We start from the raw sequence: 21,091 nt of genomic DNA, 5'->3' as shown, positions 1-21,091 counted from the left end.
GTTAGTGTTACTATTTTCCCACATCCCCTTCAGCATTTGTCATTTCTGTTAGGTATGAAGTGGTACCACAGAATTTTAATTTGCCTTCCTCTAGTCAATAGTAATCTAGAGGATTTTTTTTCATGTCACTAGGGATAGCTTTGATTTCTTCTGAACACTGTCTATTCATATTCCTTGGCCGTTTATCAATTGGGGAATGGCTCTTATTTTCATAAATCTTGCTTAGTTCTCTACATTTTTGAGAAATGAGATCTTTATCAGAAAAACTTGTAAAAGTTTTTGATAGCTTTTTATAGTATTTCATTGTCTATGGTACCTTTTATCAAAATGTAGTTTCCCTAAAATATCTCTTTTAATTAAGTTCTTTTTTTTTGTTTTTTACTTTGTATGAGATCATGATTGTTACTCTGCCTTTTTTTTTTTACTTCAGCTGAAGCATAATAGATTCTGCTCTAGCCCCTTATTTTAATTCTGTGTGTATGTCTTTCTGTTTCAAGTATGTCTCTTGTAAACAACGTATTGTTGGATTCTGGTTTCTAATCCATTCTCCTATCCTCTTCTGTTTTATGGGTGAGTTCATCCCCTTCACATTCACAGTTATGATTACTAACTCTGTATTTCCTTCCATACTATTTTCTTTTGTTTATCCTTCTCTCTCTCTTCATTCTGTTCCTCCTCAAGAGTCTGTTTTGCTCCTGACCACTACCTTCTTTAATCTGTACTCTTTTTTTATCACCTTTCCCTCCATCTCCTCCTATCTTATTCTTCTCCTCCTACTTCCCTGTTGAGTAAGATAGATTTCTATACCCAACTGAGTGTGTGTATATATTCTTCCTTCTTTGAATCAATCCTAACGGAGAGTGAGGTACAAGCATTGCCCACTACTCCCTCCCCCATTTTCTCCTCCAATGTAAAAGCTCTTCCTTGAGTGTCTTTTTTTGTGAGATAATTCCCCCCCATTCTTCTTCTCCCTTTCCTCTCTGCCCAGTGAATCCCTCATTCTTACCTCTTCATTTTTATTTATTAACAATCTCTTAGTTGCCAAATATCAGTCCTCTCTTTTTGACCTCTCTGAAGCTTTTGACACTGTCAATCACCCTCTTCTATTTTATATTCTCTTCTCTAGATTTTTTTTAATGATACTACTCTCTCTTGATTCTCCTCTTCCCTGTCTTCTTCTCAATCTCCTTTCCCGGATCTTGTTCTGGGCCATCTTCTCTTTTCTCTATATATTATAGTTCTTGGTGATTTCATTAGTTCCCATGGATTCAATTATCATCTCTGTGCTGATGATTCCCAAATCTACTTATCCAGACCTATCCTCTCTGTGGCCTTCTGGTCTCCCATTTCCAAAGACCTATACTGAATGTTCTAAGGACATCTTAAACTCCCAAACTGAACTTATTCTCCCCACTCTCCCCAAACCTTTTCTTCTTCCTAACTTCCTTGCTAACTGTTGAGAACACCATCAAACTCTCAGTAGCCTAGGCTTGCAACTTAGGTGTCATCCTCAACTCCTCACACCCTCTCATTTCTCATATCCAACCTGGTGCCAAGGCCTGACAATTTTACCTTCATAATACCTCTCACATATAACCCCTTCTCTCCTCTGACCCTGCCACCACTGTAGTATAGGCCTTCATCAACTCACTCCTGGACTATCACAGTAACCTATTTCCCTGACTGCAGTCCACCCTCTACTTAGCTGTCACGATCTTTCTAAAATGCAGCTCTGACCATGTCACCTTCCTACTTAATAAACTCCAGTGGTTTCCTATCACTTCTAGGATTAAATATGTAATTTTCTGATTGACATTCGAAGCACTTTCAAACCTGCCCCCTGCCCACCTTTCCAGTCTTCTTTTTTTAATTAGATTTTTTATTTTTAGTTTACAACACTTAGTTCTACATGTTCTTGAGTTTCAGATTTTCTTCCCTTCCTTCCTCTCCCCCATCCCCCCCAAGACAGCATGCAGTCTGATATAGATTCTACATAAACCTTTGCAGTAACCTTATTTACACAGTAGTCAAGTTGCAAAGAAGAATTATGACCAATGGAAGGAATCATGACAGAGAAGAAACAAAACCAAAAAAAAAAGGAAAAAAAAGATATCAAATAGTTTGCCTCAGTCTGCGTTCAGACTCCACAGTTCTTTCTCTGGATGTAGCCAGCTCTCTCCATCATGAGTCCTTTGGAGCTGTCTTTGAGCCTTGTATTGCTGAGGAGAGACAAGTCTATCAAAGTTAGTCATCACAGAATCAGTATCTCTGTGGTTGTGTACAATGTTCTCCTGGTTCTGCTCCTCTCACTCAGCATCATATCATGTAGGTCTTTCCAGGTTATTATGAAGTCTGTATACTCCTCATTTCTTATAGCACAATAATATTCCATTACATTCATATACCACAACTTATTCAGCTATTCCCCAATTGATGGGCATCCCTTTGATTTCCAATCCTATGCTGCCACAAAAAGAGCTGCCACAAATATTTCTGTCCGTACAGGTCCCTTTCCCACTTGTGTGATCTCTTTGGGATCTTTCCAGTCTTCTCGAGGCAGTTAGGTGGTACAGTACCTAGAGCATGAGACCTGGCATCAGGAAGAGCCGTGTAACCCTAGGGAAGTCACTAAACCTCTGTTTGCCTCAGTTTCCTCACTTGCAAAGTGAGAATAGTAATAGCATCTATATCCCAGGGTTGTTGTGAGGACCAGATGAGATAATAATTGTAAAGCTCTTAGCACAGTGCTTGGCACATTGGTTGTTGTTGTTGAGTTGTTTCCGTCAGTCTGACTCTCTGTGGGGTTCTCTTGGTAGAGATATTGGAGTGCTCTGCCATTTCCTTCTCCAGGTCGTTTTACTGATGAGGAAACTGAGGCAAACAGGTGCCTCCCCTCTGTTGATTGTTTCCAATTTACCCCGTGCACAGCTCGTTTTTAGAGTAGTTTGCATGTTGGCTCTCAAATTAGATTGCATGCTTCTTGAGAGTAAGGACTGTCTTTTGCCTTTCTTTCCCTGTGCTTGGCATCGTGCCATAAATGCCAGTTGAATGACTTTCAGAGTCAATAACCCCAGATTAGTAGTAGTAGTAGTAGTAGTAGTAGTAGTAGTAGTAGTAGTAGTAGTAGTAGTAGTAGACCTTCACAATCTATCTTTCCAGGCTTATTGCTTTCATTGTTCCAGACAATTTAGCATTCCATCTCCCACTTTCATACTTTTAAATAGGCTGTCCCCTCTCTATTCGCCTGCCGTTTCTAGAATGCATTTGCTCTTCATCTCTGCTGAATCTTGGAATTCCTAGCTTTCTTCTAGACTCAACTTATACATGTCTCATCTCCTATGGGAACCATTTCCTAATCTCTCTTAATACTTAATACTCTCCCTTCCTTAAATTATAATTATCATATATAATTATAATATACTTCTCTTCATAGGTTGTATCCTCCCAGTCTAATGTAAACTCTAAAGGATAGGAATAGTTTTAGTCAAACAGTCAATTAGTATTTATTAGGCATCAACTAAGTGCCAGGCACTGTGCTAAGTACTAGGGATACAAAAAGAGGCAAATGCCAGTTCCTAACCTCAAGGGACTCACAATGTAATGAGTGATACAACAAGCAAACAAATAATATGCAAACAAGCTGGATATATACAAACAATACGAAATAAACAGGAAATAATTAAGAGAGGGAAGGTATTAGAATTAAAAAGCTTGGGATAATGTTCCTATAGAAGATATGATTTTAGTTGGGGCTTAAAGGAAGTCAGGGAAGTCAGTAGGTAGAGTGGAGAAGGGAGAGCATTCTGAGGATGGGGACAGCCATGAAAAGTACCAGGAGCCAAGGGATAGAGTGTCTCGTTTGAAGAACAGCAAGGAAGCAAATGTTACTTGATCAAAGAGGATATGGCAGGGATTAAAGTGTAGGAAGACTCTAATGGTAGGAAGGAGTCTTTCAATACCCACCAGAGGATTTTGTTTTTTTTTTTCTTTTGTCTTTTTATACCCTGAACCTAATACAGTTTCTATAGTAGGTGCTTAGCAAATGCTAATTTGATTGGACTAGGAAAAATTCTAGGGGATGTCACCATCCATAAATTATTATCACTTTTCTCACTTTACTGAATTAGATAGTGCTTTCACCTTACTGTATTTAGTAAGCATGTATGGTGCCTTATTAAGTGTGAGAATCAAAAACTACATACAAGAGATTGCATGAATTTTAGTGATCACTTTGACTAAGCTTTTGTTCTCTAGGCAATGTGACACCTAAATCAAAACAGTTAAATCAACTTAATATTGATCCTGCTCCTAAAGAATCTATATATTTCTAGTCTAGTAGACTGCTAGGTGGTATCATTGGGATAGCTAGGTGCTGCAGTGGATACAGTACCAGGCTTGGAGTTGGGAAGACCTGAGTTCAAATCTGACTTCTAACCCTTATTAGCAGTGTGACCTTGGGTTTAATCTATGCCCCAGTGTTGCAACAATCTGCTAGCAGCTGCTGAAGGGGTGTAAGACCCACCAACAACCAGCACACAGAAAGCTGCCAACACAGGTTCTTTTGATCTGCTTTACTGAGGAAAGCAGTGTTAAGGGGTTAACAATCTTACTTTAATCCAACATACAAATATCATTCACTCAGCTCAGGAGGAAAAGCCAGGACCCTGAGCTTCAGAGCAAATACAAACAGAGCAAATAAACACAAATCAACAGACAGATTCCCATCTGACAAAATCACAATATACAGTTACCAGAGAAGCATCAACATCTGAGTTTTCTCCAAAGCCAGGTAGCTCATAACAACGGCTGGCCCAGAGTCATGTGCCACTCCTGCTGTGGCTCAGAGCTCCGAAGGAGAAAGCCAACCTCTGGGTTTATATATCTTGTTCAGGGTCAAAGGTGAATCACACATGTGACTAACCCACGTGACCTAAAAGCGTCACAAAAATTTGACTTAAACCCACGTGGTCTAAAAGCCTCTGATGTCACAAACATGTCACTCAAACCCATGTAAACTAGGCTTTCCCTTGAGACAAGGAGGTCATCAAGGACTCCTAATTTCATCAAGGAAACAAAGGCCAAACTCTTCAAGGGCACTTGGTTGAATAAGCGCTAAGAGCCCATCTTGATTGCCAATGCACCCAGTTTTCTCAACTATAAAATGGGGATAATATCAGCACTTACCCCCCCAGGATTGTTGTGAGATTTAAATGAAATAATATTTGTAAAGCCCTTAGCACAATACCTGACACATGTTTATTCTTTCTCCTTCACCTTTATTAGAAAGGTAATTCCTTGAGGGCCAAGATTTTGTCTCATGACAAGAACAGTGAGTAGCACATAATAAGCACTTAGTAAATGCTTGTTGAAAGAATTTAATTGAATACAAGGAAGTTTCTCAGCATGATTAGCCATAGCAGTGGAGAGGTGAGAAGACTCTACAATTCAAATTTTTAGAATTTCCAATTTCAAACCCCAGACTTCTGTCTGAGTTCTGACATTAATTAACTGTGTTGCCCTGAAGGAGTCACTTGTCCTCTCTGGCCTTCTTTTTCTTTAAATGAAAAATGAGATAATTAGACTAGATGAACACCTTACATGAGGCATCTTATAATTACTATAAATTTCCATGATTCTTTATTTCCTTATTAGCAATATCACTCTGTCACCACTGTAACACATCCTAAGCTCATTTCATTGTAATTAACACCTACTTCTCATTTTAAACTTACCAAAAATGAAATGCTGACCATTCACTATTCATTCTCCATCCTTTCAGACCAGATGTCAGTGTTGTAATAGCCAATGTAAATAGCTTCTCTTTCTGCCAACTGCTCTGTTGCTGGACCTAGGACAGACTATTTCTGTAGGCACTGTGCCTAGTCCCAAACTACAGAGGCTTAGAGTTGAGCTATGCTGGTCTTGGAGGACACCTTCACCTTCTACCTAGCACCCTTTTCATAGTGCCCAATGATATGCAGAAAAACCTCAGAGGCTGTGAAAATGGGGGCATAGCTGTAAGAATGATTAATAACAATAATGGCTAGCATTTTAAGGTTTTCAAAGAGCCTTATAAATATCTTGTTTAATCCTTACTTTAACCCTGGTAGTTTTATTATCCTCATTTTACAGATGAGAATACTGAGGTTGAGAGTTTAAGTGATCTACCCAGGGTCACACACAACTAATAAGTGTCTTAGCTGGGATTCCAACTCATGTTTTCCTGACTCCTGGACCAGTTTTCTATCTATTGCATCATGTAGCATCTGGCTTAAGATGGAACAGAGTCCATTGTATACCTCCCAAGACAGGAAAGTCACCTAGAATTAATAAACATAACTGGGATATGAGCACTTTTTCATGATAAAAATTATGTCTATCCTTTGTCCATTGAGGACCACCCTTGCTAAATTCAGAGAGGCTTGTCACCAGGTTGACTTTGGGGTGATTTGTTTTTTATTTTAACCACAGCAACTCAAAAAGATTATCTCACAAGGAATAAAGGGGTTATAATCTCCATCAGAGAAGCAAGTGCTCATAGTGATAAAGTCACGGATCCCTGAAGTATTGAGGGTTTGAGGTGCCAATGGAACATTCAGCTGGAGACATGCATCATTTTACTTTAACTTTTTAACCTTTAACTTCTCTTTCCAACTTAGCTGTACATTCTATCATTATTTTTCCTTGAATCAGTTATTACTTCTTTATTATCTATTAATAATAGTGCCTGGCTGGGACTTGGCCTTATTATTCAGTTTCTTATTTAAAAAAAAAAAACTGTCTCCTTGTCCAATGCTGCCTCCACCCCTGCCCCCCCCCAAAATGTAAACACATCTTATGCCTCAAACCTGCATAACATCCTAACTTCCCTGTTACTTTCTGCAACGCTATGTAGTGCTGTGGATCACATGGGTCTGTCAGTCCCTCACTTCCCACCACAATCTAGGGGAGCTTAGCCTCAGGGATCTGCCCTTATATACCCTTCCTGGCACCTTGCTCTAATGGCTCATTCTCCCAGGGGGAAATCTAAGTGAGCCTAGAGTTCATGTTTTAGGTTTTTGCTTGGGAGAGTTATAGGATTATTCATAAAACTAAACTGTGACTCATTAATCTTCAGGGAGGTCTTAACTTCCTGTACCAGAACTGCAGGGTCCTAGCAAAGACAGTGAAATTTTTAAACTCTCTGACTTGTCCTTCAAGAATGCACATTCCGATCTCAAGTAAGGACATGCCTACAGACAACTGGCAGATGTATAAAAAGAGAGTCAGGCTTACAGAATACCACCAGCCATAGTGAGTAGCAAATAGAACCTAGCTAGGTTTTTCTAGGTCTGTTTATGTAGAAAGGAGAAAGATGCTACCCTTGGCTGCTGTGCTCCACAGCCTATAACCTACTCCAGTTAGGGTTCTTTCTCCAAATGACTTGCAGCAGTCCCACTGTCTGCCTGGTGAGGATGATGACACCGGCCATGGCAGGGAGAGCCTGATTGCTTTTTGCTCCATTAAATAGTTTCTATTCTGTTTCCTGATTTGAATAGGCCCTACCAGCCTCACGTACCCCAAGTTTTCTGCTGCCCAAGAGCTCATCTGTTCTTTACCAAATCCTAGACACTGTACTGATAATGTATTTTTGCTTAATTTGAAGATCTTCCCTATCCATTGATGAGCCCATGTGACCTGCTTACATCACAGGAGGCCTAAATCACATGTGGTAGGAGGAGCTTGCTGAATGAATGGAACTGGAAGGATGGAGCAGGAAATGCTCAGAGCAGTTAGAGCTGAGAGAGTGGAAGCAGGCAAGGAGTCAGCGAGGATTTGTGGGTGTTTGTTTGTGGGAGTCAGGTATATTTTGTGATTCAGAACCAAGCCAGCATATTCATAGCAATAGCAACCACTGTGCATGTTGCCTTGGCAATACATACTTCCTCTTCCAGAGAGCCACCCCATTGGTCTGTGGAAGTCTATACGCGGGGCTACATGTTGATAGCACCATCATGAATCTTTTCAGTTGTAGAGTCTCAAAATCTCAGAGTCATCTTTGATTCTTCATTCTCTCACCTGCCTCCACCAGTTGATGGATTTCTAAGTGTAAGATTAACTCTCCAATGTTCCTTTCATTTGGCTGTTTTTTAATTCCACCTGTACCACCTTAGTTCAGAGACTCATTACCTCTTACCTAGATTATGGTAATAGGGGAAGGGGAGGAGAACTGAATAAGCATTTATATAGTGCCTGCTACATGTGCTTTACACATGTTATCTCATTTGATCCTAATTGCATTTTAACATATCTCCCTGCCTTCAGTCCATCTGTCACAGAGCTGCCAAATAATCTTCCAAATGCACAGGCTTGACCATCTCACTCCTCTGCTCAAAAACCTTCAGTGACTCATAGGATAAAATGTAAACTCTTAACTCTATCCCTCTCTCATCTGACTCCAACATATCTTTCCACTCTTATTTTACTTTCCTCAACTTCATGCCCTCTATGTTTCAGTCCAACTAGACTACTAATTGTTACCTGGTCATCCCCTATAATTGTTTTTCCTCCGGTTCTTCCATCTTCCATACTAGCAAAACTCTTCCTCAAATTTCTTATGGTACTTTTTATGTTTAGCTTATTCTAGCTGCATTTTAAGCTCTTTCTAAGCTGTACTTATTTATATATAATTTATATTTCTGTATTTAATTTATGTATAGTTATTATATTATACATAATCATTCTTCCCTATGAAATTGAAAGTTCCTTGGAGGCAAGGACTGTTATATATAATAATAATAATAGCTAGCATTTATATGGTGCACTTTTTATATAGTGCAGGCACTCTGCTAAGCACTTATCTTTTTAAATCTAGAAGAGTGCCTTTGTGAATAGTAGGCATTTAAATGTGAATTGAATTGGATGGGGAAAAGAAAAAAAAAAGGAAAGGAAGTAGAAATTAAAATTTATAAACAGCCCAAAATACTCCTTTAATAAGAAGCATGGACTAAGAGGTGCAAAATGGACCATAGAAAGCTATGAAGGGATTTTTAACAAATTAATAGAACAGTAGTAGGAAAAAAATAAAAATCCAAGTACTCTATGTCAATTATCCTCAAAGTGGGGCCTGTCATGGGTGTGTGATCAGTCAATTGGAGTATGGGAAGATGCGTTGCATGACACCCTCTATGCCAGGGCTGTCCAACTTTAGGTTTTTATTGAAACAACAGACAATATATTTTGATTTGCCATTTTAGTGAGAGCTCTGTGGTAGCTGGGCTTCGTTTACTAAAGCATTCATGTAAATTTCTATGCTTATAGGTGGGCCACATAAATCGAAATGTGGGTCGCCTTTTGGACAGCCCTGCTCTATGCAAAAGTCCATCTTAGTCATGTCTCCAACACAATTATATCACTCTTCAGTTACTATTGCTTAACACTACCCTAATCTCCACCCTTCCTACCACTGGCCTCTGGGTGTTAGCCCCTCAGGGTAATATAATCTAATCTCAACCCTGGCACTTGAAATAGCTGGCAAAAATATTCCCTGCTCTAGCTTACGACATACACATCCAAATAGTTTCAAATCTCTATGCCATCTCTTGTTTTTCCACCCTTCTCTTTATTTACACAGCCACCATTCTATTTGAGTTTCTCTCTTCTTTCCTGGACTATTTCAAAAGCTTCCTAATTTGTGATCCTACCTTCTCTCTCCCTCCTCCAATTGATCCTCTTCAAAGAGGATAAAGTGATTTTCCTGAATTGAAGGCTGAACAATGTTATTCCCTCACTCAATAAACTCCAATGGCTCCTTATCAACTCTAAGATTAAATATTATTTTATCTTTTTTTCAAATTCTTTACTGTCTATTTGAGGCAGTTGGTGGCCCAGTGGATAGGGTGCTGGGCCTCCATACAGGAAGACTCATCTTCCTGAGTTCAAATCCAGGTTCAGACATTTCCTAGGCAAGTCACTTAACCCTGTTTGCCTCAGTTTCCTCATTTGTAAAATGGGCTGGTGAAGGAAACGGCAAATCACTCTAGTTTCTTTGCCAAGAAAAACCCAAATGGGGTCACAAAGAGTTGGACATAACTGAAAAATGACTGAACAACAAAACTGTCTATTTTTATGTTTTATAATGTATATAATTAGTATAGTAATAATGTACATAATTAATATGCAAGTATACATATGCAGATATTCCCAGTTCTACTTGTCCAACCTGGGTGTTTGCTGTCCTTCATTTTCAAGGAGAACCAAAATAACATTACTATGTTGGAATCAAGTTACAGTTGTCTGACCAATATGAGCTCAGAATGTTCTACCACAGGTCGAGCACAAATAGTCCATATGAACATTTGAGGTTTCCAGCCCTAACTTCTCTTCCGACCTCTAGTATTACATCTCCAACTGCCTGTTACACATTTTGACCTGGATACCCCATAGGCATCTTTAACTTGGCAAGTCCAAAACCCAACTCATCATCCCCCTCACCCCAAACCCTTTTCTCTTCCTAATTTCACTATTACTGTCAAGAGCACTGCTTTGGCAGTGAGGGGGCACAGTGGATAGAGAGCTAGGCTTGGAGTTAGGAAGGCCTGAGTTCAAATCTAGCTTCACACGCTTACTCGATGTGTGACCCTGGACAAAACACTTACCCCCCTACCCCCACACCTTAGTTTCTCAATTGTAAAAGGGGGATAACAATAACACCCACCACCCAAGGTTGTTGTGAAGATCAAATGAGATAGTATTTGTGAAGTGCTTAGCACAGTGCCTGGCATATAGTAGGTGCTTAATAAATGCTTGTTTCCTTCCTTCTTTCCAGTAACTCAGGTTCCAAATCTAGTAGTTATCCTCTACTCTTCACTCTCTCTCCTTATCCAATTAGTTGTCAAGTCCTGTCATTTCTACTTCTTTGTACAATTTTCTACATTACTTGTATACATCCCCTTTTCTCCTCTGACTCCATTGCAGCTACCCTGGTATAGCCCCTCATGACTGGACTACTACTATAAAATTCTAGTTTGTCTCTCTGTATTGTCTCTCCTCACTCCAATCTGTCCTTGACTTAGCTGTCAAATTGATCAACCTAAAACCCAGTTCTGATGGTACCCCCTCCCCACCCCCAACCCCACCCCAGTTCAATAAACTTGCATGACTCCTATAACACCCTGAGAAAACTAGACAAAAGGTTGAGATGGCAGCTCAATAAAAGACATAGCTAAGGACTGTGATCATTAAAACCAGAATAAATAAAATAAAGAACAAAAAAAGTAAGAAGAATTTTGAATCTTGGAACTTCAGAATAGTAAGGGTCATCTGAAATAATCGTTATCTAACACTTGAATTCTCTTTACAGTAAGCCTAATAAATGGTGATCCAGCTTCTGCTTGAACACCTCTAATGATGAAGAGATCACTACCTTTAGAGAAGCCCATTCTATTTTTGGAGAACTCTGTTAGACAATTCTTCTTCATATCAAGCTGAAATCTGTCTCACATAACTGTCTTTCATTGTTCCTACTTTTGTTCTCTAGCAGAAAATGTTACTTAGATCATTATAAACCAGCTGAAATAGTACAACTAAGATAACAGGATGGGATAATAATGAAAAACAAAGTACACACACACATACACACACACACACACACACACACACACAAGAACTGACTGGGAGTCTGGAGATCCTAGGGAGATCTTAACTCTAGTCTTGACTAGCACCAATTAAATACCTTTCTAATACGTTCAGGGGCTTTGTTTCTACATTCATAAAATGAAAGGGTTAGACTGCCTGATTTCTAAAATTTCTGCACTAAGCTATGATCTTATGATCCATTTGAATGAATTGGGGGGAGAAAAGGAAGGGGTGTAGGGAAGGAATTGTGAATCTCATGGATAAGAAGAAGGATGATAGTATAAAGGCAGGTCACTCTTATAAGGAATGTGAAAAATATGTGCAAGAACATTAAAAAAAGTTTTAAATGAATGTTTTCTATATCAGTGACTTGAATGTTATCCTGTATTCATCTTTTCTGTGAAAGAATTCATATCAAATCATGATACTTACCATGTCGACCTCTGAAATGCTATCAATACTTTCAATCTGAACATCTATACCCACAGGTACTGGTGCCCCTGCAATGCAATGAAAGAATTATAAATGCAAAAGACACAAAGTAAATACAAAGCAGTTTGGGGGGTTAGAAGGACGGCATTAGCAATGGGAAGAGTAGGATAGGGGATAGCACTTGAGCTGAGTCTTGAAAGAAGTTAGAAATTTATGATGCAGAGGAAGGGAGGGCATGGGGACATGAGATATAGAATTTTATTCACAGTGAACATCTGGTAGACTGATTTTGTTGGGAAAAAGGCGACAGAGTGGAGTAGTATGTAATTAGCTTGTAAAGGTAGAGTGTAGCTAGACAGAGACACTTGTATTTCATCTTAGATGTAGGAGGAATCACTGGAGCAGTAATGTGATATATTCAGATTTGTGCTTTATGATCTCGATTTGGTAACTGCGTGGAGGGTGGATTGGAGACAGTAGACGCTAGAGGCAGGGAAACAAAATAGGAGGCTATCGCAAGAATCCAGGAATGAGGGGAAGGATAGCTGAACTAGGATGGTTGTAGCATAGATGGAAAGAGGGTTCAGATTTAATAGGTATTGTAGAGGTAGAATTGATGCAACTTGGCAACTTACTGAATACGAGGGAAACGGAGAGTAAGGAATTGAGAATAACTCCAAGGTTATGAACCACGGTGACTGAAAAGAATAGAGATACTTGCAATGGAAAGGGAAATTAGGAGCAAGGGCAGCTAGTTGGAGCAGCAGATAGAGTGTGGAGCCTGGGATCAGGAATACCTGAGTTAAAATCTGGCCTTAGATGCTTAGTAGCTGTGTGACCCTAAGCAAGTCACTTCACCCAGCTTGCCTCAGTTTCCTCATCTGTAAAATGAGCTGAAGAAGGAAATGGCAAACCACTCCAGTATCTTTGCCAAGAAAACCCCAGATGGGATCACAAAGAGTTAGACACAATCAAAATGACTGAACAACAATGAAGGGTTTGGGGGAAAAGATATGAGTTGGGAGCATCACAGAAGTCCCTGCTACTATTGCTGGTGCTTTTAATTGCAGAGACCCAGCTTCCAGAAGCTCCATATGCTATAATTGATTTCAATTCAAAGAAGCAAAGGAAATAAATCTCACATTCATAAGACTAGTTAAAAAAAGTCCTTAGTTATGGGAGACGAGAAGAATAGGGAAAACATAAATAAAGTAAACGAGATGCAATTTATAACCCAAGTTAAATAAAAAGCTCCCCCTGAATTTACATCCTAATGTTTCTACATAATGAGTCAATTAATCTTCTAATGCTTTATAAAAGTAAAAACCACCCCAGGAACAGCTGGTTTTAATGTTAGAGCTAATTAGGAAAACACATTAAGATGAGAGAAGTGCTTACCTAGCTCAAGAAGAAAGGAGTGTGTACATGCATATAGGTTAATATACAAAGGAAGAGAAAATGAATTGTAAATTGCTTTTACCTCCAGTAACCAGATCTGCTTGCACCCAAGCATGTGTTCAGGTAAAGGAGGTTTTTCTGATTTGTGGAAGAGACAGCAAAGCACCAAGTCTTACTGTGTGGGGACACTAGATCAATGGATCACATGATCACTGAATCAAGAGCTATATAGAACTTTAGAAATTGATCATAGGTTTAGTGCTGGGTACGTTGAAGCTATATTGTACTGAGGAGCTGATTGTTAAATTTTCCCTGTGAGCACTGATAGCTCAGAAACTGGCAAATGCTAAAAAGTAGAGCTTAATTTATTATTTGGTCTAGAGGTAAGAAAGGGATGGAGGAAATGTTAATAATACACATTTAAAAGTGTGTGGTTCATAATTCCTCTCCTTCTGTCCCCTCTCTCCTTCCAGTCAGTTGTTAAACATTAATCAGCATTTCCCTAGCTGGAATAAACTTTAGAAGGTCATTTAGTCCGATTCTTTTGTAGTAACACAGGTTTAGAGTTGGGGCAAACTAGATTTTCTAGTCCAACCCCTTATTTTTATAGTTGAGGAAAATGAGACCCAAGGATCAAAGGGTAAAGTACCTTGCCCATGGTCACACAGGTTATCAACAGGGAATTTAAACTTAGGTTTTCTGATTCCAAACCCAGTTTGTGCAGCAAACTCTTTATTTACATATTAGGAAACTGAGGTTCAAAGAAGTTCTGACTTATTCAAGGTCACACTGGTAGTAAGTACCAGAGTCACAATTCAAACTGAGGTCTTCTGATTCTATATTTGGTACTCTCTTTTCTTTAAATATTTTTACTGAGACTACAAGTGTTAGGACTGAGTTCATTGAATGTTCTGGCCATTTGATCATTATAAAGGGACAGCCCACAATTAGTCACAAGAAAACTTTCTTAGCTCCTCCAGAATAACATGCTACATTGACTAATTAGCTGCATTCAAACACAGATACATATACATATACTTCAGGATGCCATTTAGACAAATTCCTTGAAGATACCCAAATTAGGCAAAGTGGGATGGAAAGATTTGAAAAATTTTAGTAATATGGAGGCAACTAAAAATCTTCTTTAAGAAACAAGTGGAGGCTTAGGTCTTAATAATCTGGACTGCATGCTGTCATAGTCCAAATTCATATGACATTGCAGATATCATAATTCATAGGACAGAGTAGGTATTATAATTGTTGCAGAAGCCAAATAGAGTATGCTGGTCTTGGAATTTAGAAGGCCTAGGTCCAAATCCTGACTCTCATACTTACTTGGCATAGGACCACAAGAAAGTCGTGAAAATTCTCAGAGGCTCAGTTTCCTCATTTGTGTATCCAGAAAAATAATACCTATAGTACTAACCTTCTCATTGTCGGTTCAGTTATTTTTCAGTCCTATCTGACTCTTTGTGACTCCATTTGGGGTTTTCCTGGCAAAGATACTGAAATGGTTTGCCATTTCCTTCTCCAGCTCATTTTACAGATGAGGAAATGGGCTAAGTGACTTGCCCAGGATCAGGGCTGTTGTAAGACTCAAATGAGATAATGTATGGAAGGAGTTACATAAATGTTAACGTTACTACTGTTCTTTGTTGCATTTGAATATAAACAGCCCTTTCCTGCAGGATTTTTAACAGATGCCAAACCTGATCAAGGCACGGAACTTCTCTGTAACAGTACAAAACACTCACTGAAGAATGACAGGAAAGCTTCTGTCCGGTTTATCGGTTTCCTCTCCTATTATTGCTCATGAGATGAGAGCCCTCTGGCGGTCAAGAAGGACCAAAACTCAGGCCTCTATTTTTATCCTCACTCCTTCCTATTAGTCAATCGTCAATTAGCATTTGTTAAACCTTGGCCTGTTGCTAAACTCTGGAGATACAAAGAAAGAAACAGCAACACATCAAGAAACCTCCAGAACAGTCCTTGTTCCCAAGAAGCTCATACTAAAGAAAAGGGAATTTCAGGGAGATTTTGAAGAGATCAGTAGAGACTAAGCTGCTAAACGAAATTCTGAATAATTCTTTGGCAATGGTAGTTCTTGAAAGGGAAATTGTGTGTGTCTGTGTGTGTGTGTGTGTGTGTGTGTGAAGGTATGGGAAGGGGAAGCTTTCTTATCCTATCATCCTTTGGAGGATGATAAAGACAACAAATGTAAAAGAAAAATCTATCTATTTCCAAGCAAAAAAAAATGAATTGTTTCTGTGGGGAATGTTAGCACAGGCCTACAATCCCTGCTGTTGGGTTGGCTAATGGTGGTGGCTTGCTCAAGCTTGGGATTTCTGAGCTGCAGTGGGCTTAACTGATCAGGTGTCTGAACTAAGTCTGGCGGCAGTACTGTGAGCCCCTGAGAAGAGAGGACCGCTGGGCTAAGGATGGTGGAACCTAGTTGTGTGCTAATAAATATGAAACATCTGGCTCTAAGGGGAAAGAAAAGTATGAATGGCACATTTAAATTTAATCTGCATTATTAAAATTTTCTCCACCACTTTCTTGAAACAATCAGCAGAATGATAAATCAAACCTGAAGTTGTAGAGTTTGCTGATTTCTGAGATGTAAATGTTCACACTGAAAATTTAACAATCAGCTCTAGCCTGTACTGACTCCAGCATATTCTTGGTCAAATAGGCCCAGTCTGAACCATGCTAAGCAGTAGTAGGATCATTCCTGTGAAGAGCTGCTACATGTCTAACCTGAGTAACCCAGGGAGACCCAGTTTCAAAAAAAAACCATCTAGTTACAATTCAGAGAGGCAACATAATGTATTGAAAAGGGATTGGGAATCAGAGGACCTGGCTCTGACTTGCTAGCTGAAACTTTTCAGTGACTTACCTTCTGTATCGCGTAGTTTCCTTCGAGAGATAGGAGGCAGATGGATGAGATGGTCGCTAAAGTCCCTTCCAGGCCTCATGTTATGATCCTAACATAACTGCTTATAAAATTTCTGAGTTGGAAAGGACCTTAGAGGCCATCTAGTCCAACTCACACTTGAATAAGAATCCCCTTTATAAAAATGCTTTGGTGTGTGGTCTTCTAGCCTTTGCTCGAAGATATCAGTGAGGGTAAACTCCACTGTCTCCTGAGACAACCTCTTCCATTTTGAGATCTCTCTAAATGCTAGGGATTCTTTTAAAAAATTTAACTGACATTAATTAAGCACCTACTATGTGCCAGATACTTTGTAAATGTTGTCTCATGTTATCCTAACCCTGGGAGGTAGTTGCTATTATTATCCTCATTTTAAATGGAGGAAACTGAGGTAGACAGAAATTAAGTAACTTGTACAAAGTCACACAGCTATTAAGTGTCTCAGGTCACATTTGAACTCAGGTCTTCCTGACTCCAAGTCCAGAGTTTTATGATCACACCACCTAGCTGCCCATTGATAGGAAGCTGAAATCTGCTTCTTTGCAATTTCTACTGATTGCTCAATTTAAAGGGTTTGAGGATCTTGAATTAAGACTGCATCAGGGCTCCAGAACAGCAAAATAAATAAATAAATAAACAAGAAAAAACCACAAACCAAGTCAAACCAAAATAAAACAAAAAACCTTCTGTCTAGTTACGCTCTAATTTTGTACAGCTAATAAAATAAAGCTGAGAATCTAGGCCCATGTGGCATCTCAGAAACATTTTAAATGTAACTTAGTGATTGCAGGCATACTTTTCATCATACCCACCAACAACTGGATTTAAGATTATAGATTTAGAGCTGGAAGGAACTTCAGAGGTTGTCTAGTCCAGGCTCCTCACTTTACAGATGAGGAAATTGAAGTCCAGAGAGGGGAAGTGACTTCTCCAAGGTCACAGAGATAATAAGTAACAGAGCCAGTAAACAAATCCAAGTCCTTTGACGATAAACCTAGCATTCTTTCCACAGAACCACATTGAATAGATTATGTGCAAAAGCATGTGAGCAAATGCATCCTATACTGTGCCCATCTGCTTGCTATCCTTTACTGGCCTAAAACTGTAACCATGACAACAGCTTTACTGAAAAGTTATAAGCTTCCTCCCTCCCACAGGCCCCATGATTATGATTACAGATGCAGCTGTGCTTGTTTAATTGCAGGAAAACCCTTTCTCCCACATCCCTTAAACTCATGTTTCCAAACAACACTAAAATAGCAGTTAAAAGTTCAGGAAGTCTGGGACTGTGAGTGGATCTCAGGGAATCTGAAAAATGAAGTGGGGGACCTGGAATTTATTTTACCAGCTGGTTCTATGTCTTCACTGGGCTCCTGTAAAAAAAAAAAGATATTTCCCTTTCAACATGAGAGCATGTTCACTTAATCAAAGAGAGAGAAGAGACTTTGAGAGGTCATATATTTCATATCTTTGTCTTCAGTCAGGGCTTATCTCTCATTTATCACAGATAGGAGGTCCTTTTAAAAAAATGTATTCAAACATCAGAAAAGGAACATTTTAATGCACAGAGCAAAACAAAAAAAGAGTGTTCTACATGGTACTGAAAATAGGTGGGTGCCTTTAAATTAAAGCAGGAGTTCTTAACCTGGAGTCCTTGCACTTGTTTTTTAAATATTTTGATGTTTCCTTTGTAACCCTACATATTGTTTTATACATTAAAAGACATTATTCTTTGAAGGTGTGTATAGGTTTCATCAGACTGCTAAAGAGAGAAAAAGACTCAGTCTGTGGGCAATGGCATTTGACAAGCGATTGTCCTACAAATAAAGGCTCTAGCAACAAAGTTCAAGGATTTGTGAATTCATTGGTATAGGTACTACTGATGCAAATGCCAGCCCTTCTGTGTTTTAGTAGACTGATTAATAACTTGCTTTAAAGGCAGTTAGTTATAACAGTGGATAGAGTATTGAACTTAGAGTCAGGATGACCTAATTTCAAATCCAGCTGCAGATACTTGTTAATTGGGTGACCCTGGGCAAGTTATTTAACCTCTTCCTGACTCAGTCTTCTTGACTATAAAATGGGGATAACAATGGGGATAATAGAATGGGATAATAAAAAGCACCTATAGTCATTGTGACCATAGGGTTGTTGTAAGGATTACATGAGATAATATTAGTAAAGTGTTTACCACAGGGCCTGGCACATAGTAGGTGTTTAATAAATGCTTATTCCCTTTTCTTCTCCATCTTCCTCTACAAATCATTATCTGATAGCAATGGACCTATCCAAACTTAGCTAGGCTGAGTGTTTTCAACCTAGAAAAATTAACTTCATAACAAAACCAAAGTAGATGTTTATTTTAAGTTACAAAACTTTGAAAGTTAATCAAATTTCCTTTGATTCAGCAATACCACTATTAGGTCTCTATACCAAGAGATTAAAAAAAGAAAAATTACCCATATGTGTACGAAAATATTTATAGCGGCTCTTTTTGTGGTGGCAAAGAAATTGAGGGGATGCCCATCAATTGGGAAATGGTTGAACAAGTTGTGGCATATGCTTGTGATGGAATACTACTGTGCTACAAGAAATGATGAGCAAGATGCTTTCAGAAAAACTTGGAAAGTGGAGTGAGCAGAACAGAGAACACTGTACGCAGTTACAGCAATACTGTACAATGATGAACTAAGACTGACTTAGTTATTCTCAGCAATCCAAAACAATTCTGAAGGATTTATGATGAAAAATGGTATCTGCCTCCAGAGAAAGAACTGATGGAGTCTGAATGCTGATTGAATCATACTTTTTAAAACTTTTTTTCATTTCTCTTGGTTTTTCTTTTTTGGTCTGTGTTTTTGTTTGCAACATGGCTAATACGGAAGTGTTTTGCATGATGCACGTATATAGCTTTATCAAATTGCTGCTTTCTCAAGGAGGGGAAAGGGAGGAAGAGAATTTAGAACTCAAAATTTTAAAAAGTGAATGCTAAAAATTGTTTTTACATGTAATTTGAAAAAAAAAATTTCACAAAAAGGAAAGTAACTCAAATTATAGTCCTTAACATCAAATTACTTTACAAAAGTTTTAAAAATATCTAAAAAGCTTTGGGCAGCTAGGTGGTGAAGTGAGTAGAGCACCAGCCCTGGAGTCAGGAGGACCTGGGTTCAAATCCGGCCTCAGACACTTGACACATGTACTAGCTGTGTGACCTTGGGCAAGTCACTTAACCCCAATTGCCCTGCCAAAAAAAAATTAAATCTAAAAAGCTTAAGAATCATGACAAGGATTATGAGATACATGTGAAAGTGACTGAGGATGCATCAATATTAAAATATATATGTATACTTAGGGGTGTGTGTGTGTGTGTGTGTGTGTGTGTGTGTATAATAAGCTTTCCAACTGAAAATAAAGCAGTGCTTCCTCCTTCACACTTGGTCATCACTAGTTCAATAGCAAGCCTGAAAAGTTATTTAAAATTAGTTTCACTTAGAATTTTTTACACCTATGCTTCATTTAACTTTGCATTAGTGAGCTTTCACTATGTTTCATACTTTTATAGTTCTCCCAAGTGTTTTGCTGTACACAAAAATGGCTGACACAAACCCCAGGCAGGCCTGTACTCAAAGCCCTTCCAGCATAGGAGGGCCTGGGGGAGCTTATACCCTGCTGGCTTTAATTCTGGAGAATGCAGGGTTGTCTGCACAACACAATAAGGCAGAAAGTAGGATTTTAGCATGTTAATTTTTTTTAATATTCTGTAGTCATTGCCAATTTTATCTCACATTGAGATTTCATCTTGAGGAGTAATATGGTCTTATCTATAGACAAAGCGTAGTGAAAGGCTGAGAATTTATTTTTCAATTTAAGATGGAATTACGCAAGACAGAAATTCTTAGTATCTTTGCTTTCTTCTCTGTAAAACGGGAACAATGGTGCTTGTACTGTCTGCCTCTCAGGATTGTTGGGGAGAAAATGCTTTATAAACTCTAAAGTGCTATATGAATGTGAGTTATGATAAAATGTGAATTGTCATCATTTAAGACAAAAATCTACTTCAGAGCCAGTTTTTCATCTTGTATTCTTGCTCCAACTTTCCATTTCTATTTGTGCTAGTGCTACATTGAGGAAAGCTTGACGAGGAAATTGGTTTTTATGTATAGTGGTGCCCTAAAGTTTTTGCTTACCTCCAAATCCAGGCCTCAATGCAAAATCATGGTCCTCTATGTGGAGAAGCTGATCATACTTGAATGGCCATATTTTTGTATTGTCTTTCTTCTTCATTTTAATTTCCCTTTTGCGGTAAAAAAAAATAGCAAAATAAAGAAAAACAAGAACAAAAATGTCTTGAGATGTTATCATTCTCCTAAAATGACTGAATTTAACATATATAAGTGCATGCACTGCAAGATGTTGTGAAAGAAGACTGGAGAAAGAATGAAAATTTATATCGCACATGACTAGTGGTATTCTGATATTTACTACTTATTAGCTTGGAGAGAAGGGATGGGGGAGCTAGTGGAGCAGAATTCCAGTCCAAATTCGACTGAATTTTGCCCAACTGAATATAGACCACATGTATTTTCCCATAAATGTCCTCTGAAATAGGATGGGAGTAGTTTGGAATAAGAAAAAAAAGTTTGGTTGTACCTGTACTCATTGCCAAGAGTGTGATACGAGTTGCTCTTTTCATTTCTTAAATTGGACCCTTTC

The 21,091-nt window shown here is 38.7% G+C and overlaps 1 protein-coding gene across 1 annotated transcript in view; it reads right to left on the bottom strand.

Annotated features, from left to right (window-relative positions):
- Positions 1-20,674, bottom strand: part of GABRR3 (gamma-aminobutyric acid type A receptor subunit rho3) — a gene marked incomplete at its 5' end in the record, with an annotated part of 51,100 nt that extends 30,426 nt beyond the window's left edge. Inside the window, 2 exons of the mRNA XM_036747321.1 lie at positions 12,049-12,116; positions 20,566-20,674. Of these exons, the coding sequence (XP_036603216.1) occupies positions 12,049-12,116; positions 20,566-20,674 (177 nt within the window). The remainder of the gene's footprint in view (positions 1-12,048; positions 12,117-20,565) is intronic.
- Between the last annotated feature and the right edge of the window lie 417 nt (positions 20,675-21,091).

This window comes from Trichosurus vulpecula, chromosome 2 (assembly GCF_011100635.1).
Source record: "Trichosurus vulpecula isolate mTriVul1 chromosome 2, mTriVul1.pri, whole genome shotgun sequence".
In the NCBI taxonomy this organism is placed as follows: Eukaryota; Metazoa; Chordata; class Mammalia; order Diprotodontia; family Phalangeridae; genus Trichosurus; species Trichosurus vulpecula.
The sequence above is the reverse complement of the archived record's forward strand: the minus strand, read 5'-3'. Positions and strand labels throughout refer to the sequence as shown.